This window comes from Doryrhamphus excisus, chromosome 4, assembly GCF_030265055.1.
Source record: "Doryrhamphus excisus isolate RoL2022-K1 chromosome 4, RoL_Dexc_1.0, whole genome shotgun sequence".
In the NCBI taxonomy this organism is placed as follows: domain Eukaryota; kingdom Metazoa; phylum Chordata; class Actinopteri; order Syngnathiformes; family Syngnathidae; genus Doryrhamphus; species Doryrhamphus excisus.
The window spans coordinates 11238973-11251692 of NC_080469.1; the positions used below are offsets into that span (position 1 = coordinate 11238973).

Below are 12720 nucleotides of genomic sequence, written 5' to 3' on the forward strand. Positions count from 1 at the left end.
GTTTTCTGACTAAGAAGCAGCTGATGGCACAAACATTGTATATATCAGCAGCTTGGACATAACCAACACCAAAAAAAAAAATCAGTATTCATGCTGGTGTGACCATATCTGTCCACATTAAGTTGCTTTCACAAAGTACAAATTACAAACACAGTATATTGCTGTTTTTATGATTCCCACATATGTCCTAATATAGTTTGATTTCCTTGAATAAACCTGCCCAATGAAGTTCTATCTGAAACTGTGGCTGTTGTATCCCGACTTCACCAAGTAGAAACCTAAGAGTACATACGTACTGTAGCAATGTCCATTAAAATATTATATCAACTACTGTTTATGAATCTGTGCTTATCGGTTATATCACACTTTATCACAAGCGACTTTGTACCGAAAGTGGTGAGAATGTGTGAGTTGAGAAAGAGGTGTGCTAGCATCTGTCAATGAACAAATTCTTCCTCCATCAGTTCCTCACATGTCCTACAATCTTATGTCATCTACACTACTGGTGTGTTCCAGAAGGAATGGCAACAATCTGTGGTCAGCAAGTATCATCAAAAAGACACCAATCAGCCACGCAGGTCGCACTGTTCATTTCTTTTCGTGGAGCAGGGCACTGCCATGTTGAGCGTGACTAACGGCTACTGGCGAGACATGGAAAAATAACATACTTGGCAGTGAAAAATATTGCGAGTTTTATGCTTTATTTGTCCTTGGTCAACTGAAAGCATGCATCCTAAAATGATTTGGAACTCTATGACAAGTGAGGCATTCAGTCGCTATCTTTGAGCTGTGACAGTTCATTACGATGGTTGACTCCTTTCCCAATATCAGTATGCTTGCTCTGTTGTAACAGCAGGCTCGTGATGCAACACTATCACAAATGATAAATGACTTTGCAATTGAATGGAAGCTCAAATAAGTTGAGTGCTGGTAACCAGCACGAATGTACACATGTAATGACAACACTCATTATCTCATTGAAACCTCTGTACTCACTAAAGTCGACTAAATATAGTCTCAATTTAAGAACCCAGGAAAGAGCCTGTAGATACACTACTTGTCCATGTGCGACACAATCCTGCCAGAGCTTCATAAAACAGCTCTAACAAGCAGAATGTGTAACGCACGTATTAAGGATAATGTTCAAAGGTGTGAAATTGGATTTGGCTCTGACAGAGCAATAAAGTAAATGCAATAAAAAGTCAGGAGATATAGTTTAAAACACTGGATTTGTATTTGCCTCCATGTTTAACTACTACTACTACTACTAAGTAGTGATGAGTGCTGCTCATTTAATCTTGTTACTTAAAAAAAAAAAAACATTTTGGCCAAAAACAATTATTTTTTTTTATTTTTATGGAATTTTGTGACATGGAAGTTGAACTCAATAATTTAATAACAGAAAAGAAATATGCCAATAAGATGCACAACATTGTCTAATTAGCTGATTGCAGGAGACCGCGTCACTGTGTGCAAGAGCACAAGGTTGCAGCAATATCTTGCTTTTGCTCAGTTATGTGTGAAAGGCTACAGTGGGTTATTACCAGCCCTTCTGTTGGGGCCCTGAGGGATCTTTTTGTAAAAGAGGCTTATATGTAGGAAAATAATTCTGACTGAGTTAGTGCAAAAAAACTCAAACTCCCAGTTTACTATTCTAGATAGGACAGCAAAGTCTGATCAAGTTTTTAAGCATCTCACAATGAAGTTTACTCAGATGAGAGGCAAAACCTCAAAACATCAAACTTTAATCTTACCAGTGCCTTGTCTTTAAAAAAAAAATAAATCCAAAGAATCCAAGGTAATATCCTATTTCTCCTTGCCATTCTGTTTTCACTCATTAAAAGTCAACACACACATTTCAGTTTTGTTGCATTTCTTAACAAACAAGAACTGATGATGTATGTTTATCATTTAATTGCAAGAACTATCCCGGCAGTAGATTTGATTATTCGTCTCTCAAGATGAACAATTCTCAATCTCCCTTTCTCTCACTGAACCGTTTTCCCGTATTGAACTGTAATGACTGCGAGGAAAATTGGCAGACGTTAGTGCATTCAGCCCATTTCAAATCAGCTTCCCACAACCCTGAGGGCTTAAAAGGAAACAATAACTGAATTATGACAAGAACGCGTGCCAGTGGCACACAATTCTGGCTGGAGACAAATATAATAATGTGACACTGATAGGCTGACTTGTTCTATTTTCTTTTGTGTTATGTCTTTTAATAAAAGTGTGATTACATGTTAGCAAACAGCTGATCCGATATCACATGTCAATGTTGTTCTAGGAACAGCATCATTATTGTGCGGGGTCGCTGTATGTGGTAAGCAGAGGTTTCAGCAACAACACCTGCACCATATTTTCAAAACCAGTGATGTTGGAAAACAAATAAATAACACTTATGACTGATATTAGCGCTTGAATAAACCTTGCATTGCCTTTTTATTGTATTGACTAAGCGTATGAATTGTCAGGCCATCACAAATCCATGTCACTCGGCTCGATTGTATATCAATTTAATTACATTGTGTTTTCCTCGGTGGAGGGATATCATTTGGATCTGACTTACGTCCTACAAGCACACCCACCCTCACTTGATCATGACACGTTACATTTATTTTTGCTCAGGCTTAGAAATGTCAAGGTCCTTTAAAGTCACAACAACTTACTGTGTTGGCAGTGTACTCCACTGAATCCTGGAGGACACTTGCAGACATAACCAATGAAGGTGTCACCCCTGTAGGTCTCACTGATCTCACATGTCCCCCTGTTGTGGCAAGGATTTGGGTGGCAGGGCCCTGCATGGAAAAATCAACAACTTTGATAAGAATCATGTTTGGTGCAATAAATAATTACAAACCAAAAACTTGGATAAAGATGCAAATACATGGCATAGATGTGTTTTCTATATGGGGGAAAAGAAGTCAATGTTAACACATTGTGTTAAGACTGAAGTAACCCGATGTGGAAATAAATGTAAAGCTTTCAAGTTTAATGGACTTTTAAAACAAATTTAGCATTTCAAATGGGCAGTCTTTTATGTTTAATGTATCATTTGTTTGCATATTTTCACTCAAGTGAAATATACAGTACCCATTACAACCCACTTAGTACTTAAAATGTCCGTGTGTTTCTGTTCCATACCAAAAAGCATTTTCGATGTTGCACTCTCATTTGTTAAGAATTGATTATCATATTGATAATAGTGCATATGCAGCTCCTCACCCATCACTACCATTTTTTTTCTTTTTAACAATTGCGATGTAGGAGGCATTTAATCATCTGTACGTGTTTAAAAAGAAGAAGAACACTTGTGATGATTAATAACCTACCCTTATCTCAAATTGTGAAAATCAAGAATATTGCTCCCCAAAACTTAGCACCCATGCTAACATGCAGCATGATTTCCCATGACAAAGTCTTTCAAGCAGGGTTATTACATTCATAAGTCAAGGGGAAGCCAATGCCTGTCTCATGATCCAAACAATTCCTTAGAGGCTGTCCAAACTTGGCTGTGTTATTTGTGTCATCAGATGTGCTTGTACAGTGGTCATGTCCACCAGAGGAACCCAGAGTGAGGTTGACGTCATTGCAGCAACACAATAAATGTGTGGCCCAAACGCAATGGATTATGGGAAAACTTTAAAAGAGTTGTTTCTTTTTCCCATTTTAAACTTGTTTTGATACATGTTTGCATATTTATCCGGGATATCTTTTGAGTGTTACATTGCTGTGTGATGAGTTTAGTGTTCATGTTCAAATTACATTAATCATTATATTGTTTATTATATTATTATACTGTCCTGTAAACGGACCTCCTGTGATTTCCAGTGGGCTGACAGGCACATTGTGAGTGCACTGATTGCTTGTGGTTGGCTCCTGCCAAAGAAATAGTTACCATTTCCTCACTGACTTGCAAGTGGCACAGTATTTAAACAATGTGTACTATTAAGTACTATTACTATTAAGTAAAGAAGATGTCACAAGATTTGAACCATAAATATGGGCAATTTACCAACGTTCTTGCCTGTCAATGATAACTTAGAATAAGGGAAAATAAATTGGGCCAATTTGACCGAGCAGGAGCTTTATTTTTAAGGTATCAAAATATGTATAAAGCTAAGCCAGGCTGGAATGTACAATATGCTGAAAAGCATCAGGCTGAGCCCAGAAGAGTTTTTAAAATGTGGGTTGAAGCAAGAAAACCCAAACAACAAATGCAGGCAAATGCGAATTCTAAATATACCCTATGATTTATTAAGAGGAGCGAAAACTGAAATCCCATCGAAGGAGCATCATTGCCAAGTGAGAACCTACATCAGTAATAATAAAGCGAGCAGGGGCTAATCAGTTGAACCGAACAATATATAATCACTTTCACAGAGGCCAGGCCGGCTGAGGGAGACAGTGTGACAGGTCTCTGGGCTGTTTTGACGAGACGATCTATAGTGGCACCAAAGCATGCTGACAGTCTCGCTAATGGAGAACGCATAAAGGCAGAAAAAAACAGGGAATGAGAAGGGAACAGGGGCTGACAGAGATACTGAAACATCGTGTTGTGAATGGCAGTGACATTTAAGTTAAGAAAATGTTTTTACACATAAAATATATTATCTACCAACAACTGTGATTCATGGAGCTCGATGACCTTTATAAACATAAACCACAAGGTGAAAAAATATGTCATAAGAGCTACTTTTCTGAAAAAAAAAAAACTTCAAATAAAAGGCCTATAATAAAACAACAAGGCGCACATACACAAATGGAACTCTAATCTATAATGAAGACAAAGAATAGCAGTGTGATTTTTCACCTCATTGAACCACATTTGCCAAACATTAGAAACTTGGCAAATAAGATGAAATCAAGGTCAAATAATTGAATTCAGTATGTTTATTAATATTGCGCCAATTCCCAACAGAAGTTATCTCAAGGCATTTTGCACATGCACCAGATCTAAAAAAAACACACTCCTCGTGCATTTAAGGAACCACCTGAACCCATGAGCAAGCACTTGTGAACTAAGGCAAGAACCGTTCACAGTTGGGAAGAAACCTTAAACAGAACCTACACTCTGTGGGGTCTGTCTTCACCAGTTGGGTTGAGACAGAGAGACCGAATAGAGGCACAGAGGGTTTTAGGGCACAACAGTCCCATGATGACAGCAACCATAGCAAAGGTCCACTTCCAGCATCATCGTCACTGACCCCAATAACAAGCAGATAAATGTGAAGGTGTGATGGCGCCTTTGTTTCCCCGAGGGTAAGGTCACAAGACAAATAAATAGAATGGTGTGTTTCTACTTTGATTTGTCATGACAAGCATCTCACCCTAAAATGGCAGAGAACACATTTTATCACCATTCTCAGATTGTGGTTACAAGAAAATAATCATAATCTCCCCACGATTTGAAAAGTGGTCACTGGTAGACATATATTTTCTCAACAATGTTTTTTTGTATTACTATTTTGATGTGTTGGTCTTGTCATGCACTCATAAATCAACCAAATCAATGTGCAGACAACTTTAAGTTATATAGTGGATCACGGGTAGAAGTGACACAGCAGGGATGAAAGGGCGCTTGACTTCTCAGACATGCAACTTTTGGACCTTGTACGTGTTGTCTGACAACATCACTCAGCCCTCCCTTCACTGCTCTTTGTTCGTTGCGTGATGCCTGCCTGCTTGATGCATGTCTGGAGGAAAACATCGGCAGCTTTCCTGTCTGAATGTCAGTGGCTCCTCTGCTGCATGAACCATCACTCGCCATGTGATTGATGTGAGTTGGCACCGGGTCCAGCACAAGCAACGTGATTTATTTTCATGGCTGCACCGACAGTCCAATCAATCAGCTATGGAAACTTGTCTATTGGTTAAACACGGGAAAATAATCTTTGTGTTCTTTAGAGATCCATCACAAAGACGTGTCACTGGGTTTAAACTTTACACTGCATGTATGTACTGCTGCACCTCCTCCCAATTCTTGTTCATTACCAATTCTAATATAACGCGAGAATTAACTACTTGAAAAGGAATGCCTGGTGGTTGCAGCCAAGTAGCATCTTCAAGTTACTTGATTTCCTCAGTTGCTTCAAAACGCAATTCATCAATAATAGGCTATTGTATTTTCAGAATTCAGAATTACTGAATTACTAGTAAACATCCTGAAAAAGACTGGTCGTCTTACATTCAGGGTCGTGACATGTATACTTCAAACCAACTCCTTGGTCTGCTTATTTGGCGCACAGTAGTATCCAGTATATTGCATTAATCATTAAACTATCAATGGTGGCCACGTCAACACACCCTTAGAGGAGCAGCTATGATGTTACCTTTAAGATGACGGTCATCTGATGATGGACTAGCATTAGAAAAAATACTTTCTGGTCATGTACTGTAAATTTTGCCAATTCTTACATGAGCATCCCACAGCAACATGAAAAATATTGATAGATATTTGGAACATGCCTGAAGAAAAGGGGTGTCAAGAAGACTACCACACTCCTGAAGATCTATTATTTCCTGTTAATGTACATTAGGTTGAGTCATACAGTTGAGGGGACAGACTTAGAAACCAGATTTTTCCTGATTCCCATGAAGTGGGTCAAGATGTTTCGCCAGAGAATGGAGTACTTAGTGTCTTTAATCTGATGCTCCACAAATGGGCACATGGTTGGAAATTCCATCTTCAGTATCACACATACTTCCATCGTAAGGTGTGTTTCACACTACATTGTTCAATGCAAAAAGGCCCGCAGTGTTCCAAAAGAACATCTTTCATAGCCCCTGGGGGTGTGAAATTTATATTGGAGCCCCTCTTCTGTGATTGTGCAGCCATCCAAGCTCCATCCAAATCTGACATGGCCTAATTGTGTCAAATCTATTTTAAACATGCATTTCTTTACAGATGGGCCTCTGAGGTTCACAAGCTCATGGTCAGTGAACCCATCCTTCACCTCCACCCATCTATGTTGGCACTGTAGCCAATATTACATCTGTGCTCCCAGCAGGGGCTGCCGAGTGCTCAAGCCGTGAGAGCCCTTTGACGATCGCACCGCTGTGCTGCTGCAATTTTGCCATTTCATCCCATCAGGATTTGACAAAGTCAGACAAATGCACTCAGAGTCCAACAAATTAGGAAGCATGCACGCAGAGACTAAATGGCTGAGAATATGTCAAAGAATAATGCAAGTTGAGGGGTCATCATGAAGATGGCCATCTTTCTGAGAGTCTTGTCAGAGACTAAATGTCATCAAAATGTCACAGCACTGTCCTTAAAGGCCTCCTCTGAAGAATGTGTTTCTTCTTGGTTTTTATCAAGAGTAAGAATAATTTGTCTGTAAGAGCACTAGTTGGCATGTGTGACTTTTTGAATTCAACTAACCCTACTCCAGCCTTTTTAGAAGCAGCATGTAGTCCACTAAACCTGTTTTTTTTTCCTGAAAGTGTGGATACAAGTTGGCGACTAGTCCAGGGTGTACCCTGCTTCTCGTCCAAAGACAGCTGGGATAGGCTCCAGCATACTCGTGACCCTAGTGAGAATACGCGGCAAATTAAAACAAACAACAGAACAAACAAACAAAAGCAGACAAAAAAATCTATGAAAATAACACAAATTGCATTTAAATAAAAATCACAATATTAACCCAAAACCATAATAAATCCTGTCTTTGAAGAAAAAACAAAAATAAAAAAACACACACACAGTGATGTAGTGTATTGTTAAGCTAATGAAGGGGGTCATATGTGAGCTAGTCTACATACTGTATCTGTGTTGGCAGAATAAAATGTTTCTGATGTTTTCACTCGTTTATGCAATTCAGGAATTGGTGTTTGTCACATGTACATATATGTTCTCCCAGGCAAACATTTCTTACATTTCCCAAAATGTTGGCTTTTCAACCGTATAGAAATGTTGCATTTCTTTTGCAATGTAGCGAGGGACACTGTTTCTGTGTTTTGTTATATATTTACTTTGCTCATCAAACACTTCAGTAAGCTTTGACTGTTGGGACTAAGGCTCTTTACACCTTTTGTGGCATTCGGCATAGAAACCATGACTGTTGTGCATTCCATGCTATTCTTGTAAAATTATCTATTTGTCATGTTAGATTACAACAATATCTTGTTATAATGTATACTATTTGTTTACTTTATTCTTGTGAAATTACTGCTGATTTTCTGAAATGGTGCTGGTGCCTAAACAGTCCCAAACCAGGAATAAAACAAGGTAAATATACACACAGTACAAAAAAAAACGCCTTTTCTATTGTTACGGAATTGTGTGACATGCAATATGAACAGAATAGTAATTCAAATACTTAAATAATGGAAAAAAAATGAATATGGTTTTGGTATTGAATGAGTTAAGTGCATACATTCTGCTGTCTAAGTACATAAATTCAGCCAAATTTTAGTCAAAAGTAATAATTCATACACAGTTCTGGTGCCATTTGGGTCAGCGCTTGTCACTGAGGGGTGATGGTTGGCCCTGCAGCCACACTAGTTGAGAATCACTGTCTGTTGCCATTGAGTGAACATAGGAAGGGAATTAGAATGTTTATTTTTATTCATTCATGTTTAAAGTTAAAACACATCAGCTCATGCTCCACTGTCCATTCATCATCATCATTGTTCATTATAATTCATTAGTGGTGAATACCATTTAAAATGTTTTTTAATGTGTGAGGCAAATAATAGGGCTTAAACTTGGATTGTGCTTCTATGCATTTGGCTTAGCTTCCTTCATCGTGAGCTAACACTGGCAATTAAAAAGACCGAGAGGATTACTGGAATCTAATCTAATAATTACAACAGTCACATTTATTGTAAATGCTGATCCAAAAGCAGAAGAAAAGTCAACATCAAGCTAGCAGGAGGGTTGGGAGTGGGAGGAGTGAGCCTGTGTTAGAGGGCATCGATATTTTGCGTTTTTTTTCACCGTTCACCTCAACCCACTGTGACACACCAAGGTGCTGAAACCATCGCAGTGAAACCTCTTCCTACTTGTTTGGAAGTGGGAAACAAGGAAAATGCACATTGCAATATGTCGACGGCAGCAAAATTACTGTGTTCATTTTCAATTAATGTGTGTCCTAATGTGGGAAATCATGTCACATTTTAATCTTGCAAGATCTTGTGACACAAAATTTTGTAACACCCCTAATTTTAAGCGTAAAGCTTGTATTGCAGAACAGAATTTTGTTACCACTCAAAATTAACACAAAAACACAAAACCACTATTATCCGATGTCTAACATTGTGATAATGTATTAATAGGTTATACTGGAAATGCAATGCTTTAACCATATTTGAAGAAAATAAAATGATATATGTGTAACAGAGTTCTTCTAAGGTGAATACATGCCCTGGGTCCTTCTCATTTAGTATGAAACACTCATATGCAATAGACAAGCATCCATGAAGGCTTTGAGTATGTGATAAATTACTCTGCATTGATTCTGAAGAGGAACATTTGATGTGTTCAAATAGTAGCGACTCTTGAGACAGAATAAAAGAAGAGGGCCCATCACAATGACACACCATTAAGCCAAGCTGCACACACTTTGTTTTGAGCAGAATCAAACTACATTCAGAAAAAAAAATTAAATTAAAAAAAAAAGAAAGTGTATTCAACATAACAAAATCTGTGACGCACATTGATCTGTGCCTAGTGTATTCATGTGGCACATTTTGTCTCCATTTCAAAGTGAGTCACAGTAATAAGACATAAAAAAAAGGTTCCATCCATAGCTCAAGGCGATGAAACAGATACAATTTATCACTGTGTCTCTCCAGATTGACAACAAAATGAAATATTCTGCCACATTTTACCAACCCTATGTGGGTGTAATGTTTAATGTTGATTGTCTTAATTAGGGATGTGCTGGATACTTGTTATAAACGAGTATCTGTTACGGATAATGCATTTTTGCCGGATATGAGTATAAAACAAGTACATTTTGTCATTATCCGTATTAATATTTTAAAAATATTTTCATTATTAATTCACTCTTCACTCTGAGCTCATTCAGATCCAATGGTGCCATTGTCAAGTTAAAAACGGCTTGTGTTGCGTTGGTCACTCAACAACAACGCAACATGGCATTGTCATTTCCTTATTAACATATGTGTGTGTTTGCTGAAATATATGTGGCTAATTGAATATACTTATGGCCTTGTTGTGCATTAAAAATAAAAATAATAATAATTGAGTTTTGTGGTATAACAGGAATATACTGATTTACTGCAGGTTATTTTGGCAATGGATGTGTTTATTGGAAGATTTCTCACATAACTACTGTCACTCTAAGTTGAAACATTCAATGTTAAGCGAATATTCCCTCAGCAATTATTTTCATGTACATCTTCTGTGAAGGTATTTCAGTACACCTTGTAAATGCTTGTTGCACCGCTGTTAGCTGGTGTTTGTATGTAAATAGTCTGTTTTCAGTCATTACAAACGTGGCCTGAGGAAAGATCGTGTCCTTTTGTCCTGACTCAATAATTCCCCTTTCCGGGTGTTTACATAAGCACATTTTCTTCTTTCTACCCTCGAGTTTCAATTTAAATGTGAATGTTCTTTAGTAGGATGGTGTGCATGTACTATGTAGTCTCAGGTGCACTTCACCGAAATAATTAAATATTCCCTTCACCAAAGCAGGACGGCAAGAATATGCATATTAGATACATTAAAAGATAAATGCTGATATGCAAAATTGTGTCATGAGCACTGACAAGCTGTGTGGTCTCATGTGTGACTTTCCTTATTATGCTGTCCTATTTTCTCTCCAAGTCCAGTTCCAGGTCAGTGGTTGCAAATCACACCTAATTTGGGTCGATATCACATTTGATAATTGTTTCTCCTGCTGTTCTCACAGCACTGCATTTCAGATAAAATGTGAACATGAAAAACATTTGGACATCGGCTCCAGTGTAGCTGTTCTACCGACAAAGAACAAGACATATTTGGATTTTTCTAATTCATTAACAGTAATTGCAAAAATTTAAATACAAGCAAGTTTAATATCCGATATCGAGGTGAAAGATATTTGAACAAGACAGCAGTTTCTATGTTATGACAATTTGCTTATACTTACTTGCTTAGTATGTATGTATGTGTCTGTATGGGCACTTATGAATGTATTAGATTAGCTGTGTTAGAACCATTGCAGTCGCCCCTCGCTACGTCACAGTTTGAACATCACTCCCTCACTACATCATAATTAAGTGCATATTTAATTTTACTTATTCTTGGCCTAAATTAATCATTTTCCAAGCATAGAAATCAATAAAACAACTAAATCCAGTAAAATAAAAATACAAGGTTCTGCATTGGTCACTCTGTGTCAGTAATTGTTGATGAGACAGGCATTAGACTCGTCATTAAGGCTTCAAATAAGCAATAACCAATTAACTAGATTTTGTTGAATTTCATTATATTCCAAATAAACACTAGAAGATTATATACTGTATCACAATGAGACGTTTTTGTATAATTGCTCTCGTAAGAAAGAAACTCCTACGGTACTGGGTACATTGTGATTGATGATAATGGACTATATTTCAGAAGGCAATACATAGGTGAATAAATGATTAATAAGGTTTTGAGTTAGTGAAATTGATGCCGCATTTAACAACACCAACAACTGTGTCAATAAAGCAACCCAACCCAACAAAACACAAAATGGAAACAAATTGGACTATCGCAAGAAACCTAAGGAGTTGAATTATGAATGGAATTACTCGTGGTGCTGACCAGGCAGGATGAGTACCAGCCGAAGTGAAAGAAGTAAAATGCATGCTTGAGACTGTGAAACTCTCTATGAGACACAATCATGCATTTCATACAAGACACAAATCAATGGCGATCACATTATTAACCATAAAAATCTCCCACCTGCTGAAGTTGGTTCCTCACCATCTGCTGCTGTAGAGACATGAAGCATGGGAGGAGGGGAAAAAGAGAAATTAGCATAATCTCAGATATGTTATGTTCGACATGGCTCGAGACTGACACACCTGCTTCGTTTCAGGTTAAGGATCCTGCCAAAACTGCCCACCCCCCATTTAAACTCCACAATTATCCTTTGTCCTGGTTGGAGGCCTTGGACTAATATGTATTCATCATTCTGGGCCGCTGTTGGATTATCCCCTGTGGCACACGAGCTTGCTCGCTGTAACCACTGACTACTAGGCTCCACTCCAGCACAGTGACTGAGATTTGGCTCATCTACCATCATTACCACAGTCCTCCATCACCATCATCGCTTGTAAAATTGCCTTGAAAATGGGCCAGAACACTGGACACAGATGTGAAAGAACAAGGGGGTCCGGCAAATTGGATTGCTATCACTAATTGGGTAGTGAGAAAAAAAAAAAAAAACCAAGACATCTGCATGATCAAAATAAATGTCCTTGATTTGTTTTTCCGATAAAACTCCATGTATAAGTGGAAAAGACAAACAGTGCTATTCAGCACGGATTCTCAACTGGTGAGTGGTGGCCCAAAAGTGGGTTGGGGAGCTGTTTTCAGTGGTCTGTGGGTCGTTGCCCAATGTTGTGTTGCAAACAGTCCCTTTAAATATAAGGTATACGAAGAGTTGGTCACCACTTGTCATTGAGGGATGATGGTGGGTCTAAACCAGTTCAGAACCACTGCTCTAAACCCTACTCAAATATGCATGTCGACAATTTCACACCGATTAATGACAGTGCTAA

At 38.1% G+C, this 12720-nt stretch overlaps 1 protein-coding gene across 2 annotated transcripts in view; it reads right to left on the reverse strand.

Annotated features, from left to right (window-relative positions):
- LOC131127692 (EGF-like repeat and discoidin I-like domain-containing protein 3) overlaps positions 1 to 12720 on the reverse strand; it is an 81811-nt gene that overhangs the window by 52286 nt on the left and 16805 nt on the right. The window contains exons 2-3 of one of the 2 annotated variants that reach the window (XM_058069828.1): positions 11900 to 11929; positions 2670 to 2798 (exon numbers count right to left, since the gene is read on the reverse strand). In XM_058069828.1, coding sequence (XP_057925811.1) covers positions 2670 to 2798; positions 11900 to 11929 — 159 coding nt within the window. The remainder of the gene's footprint in view (positions 1 to 2669; positions 2799 to 11899; positions 11930 to 12720) is intronic. The other variant, XM_058069829.1, reaches the window with a different exon arrangement.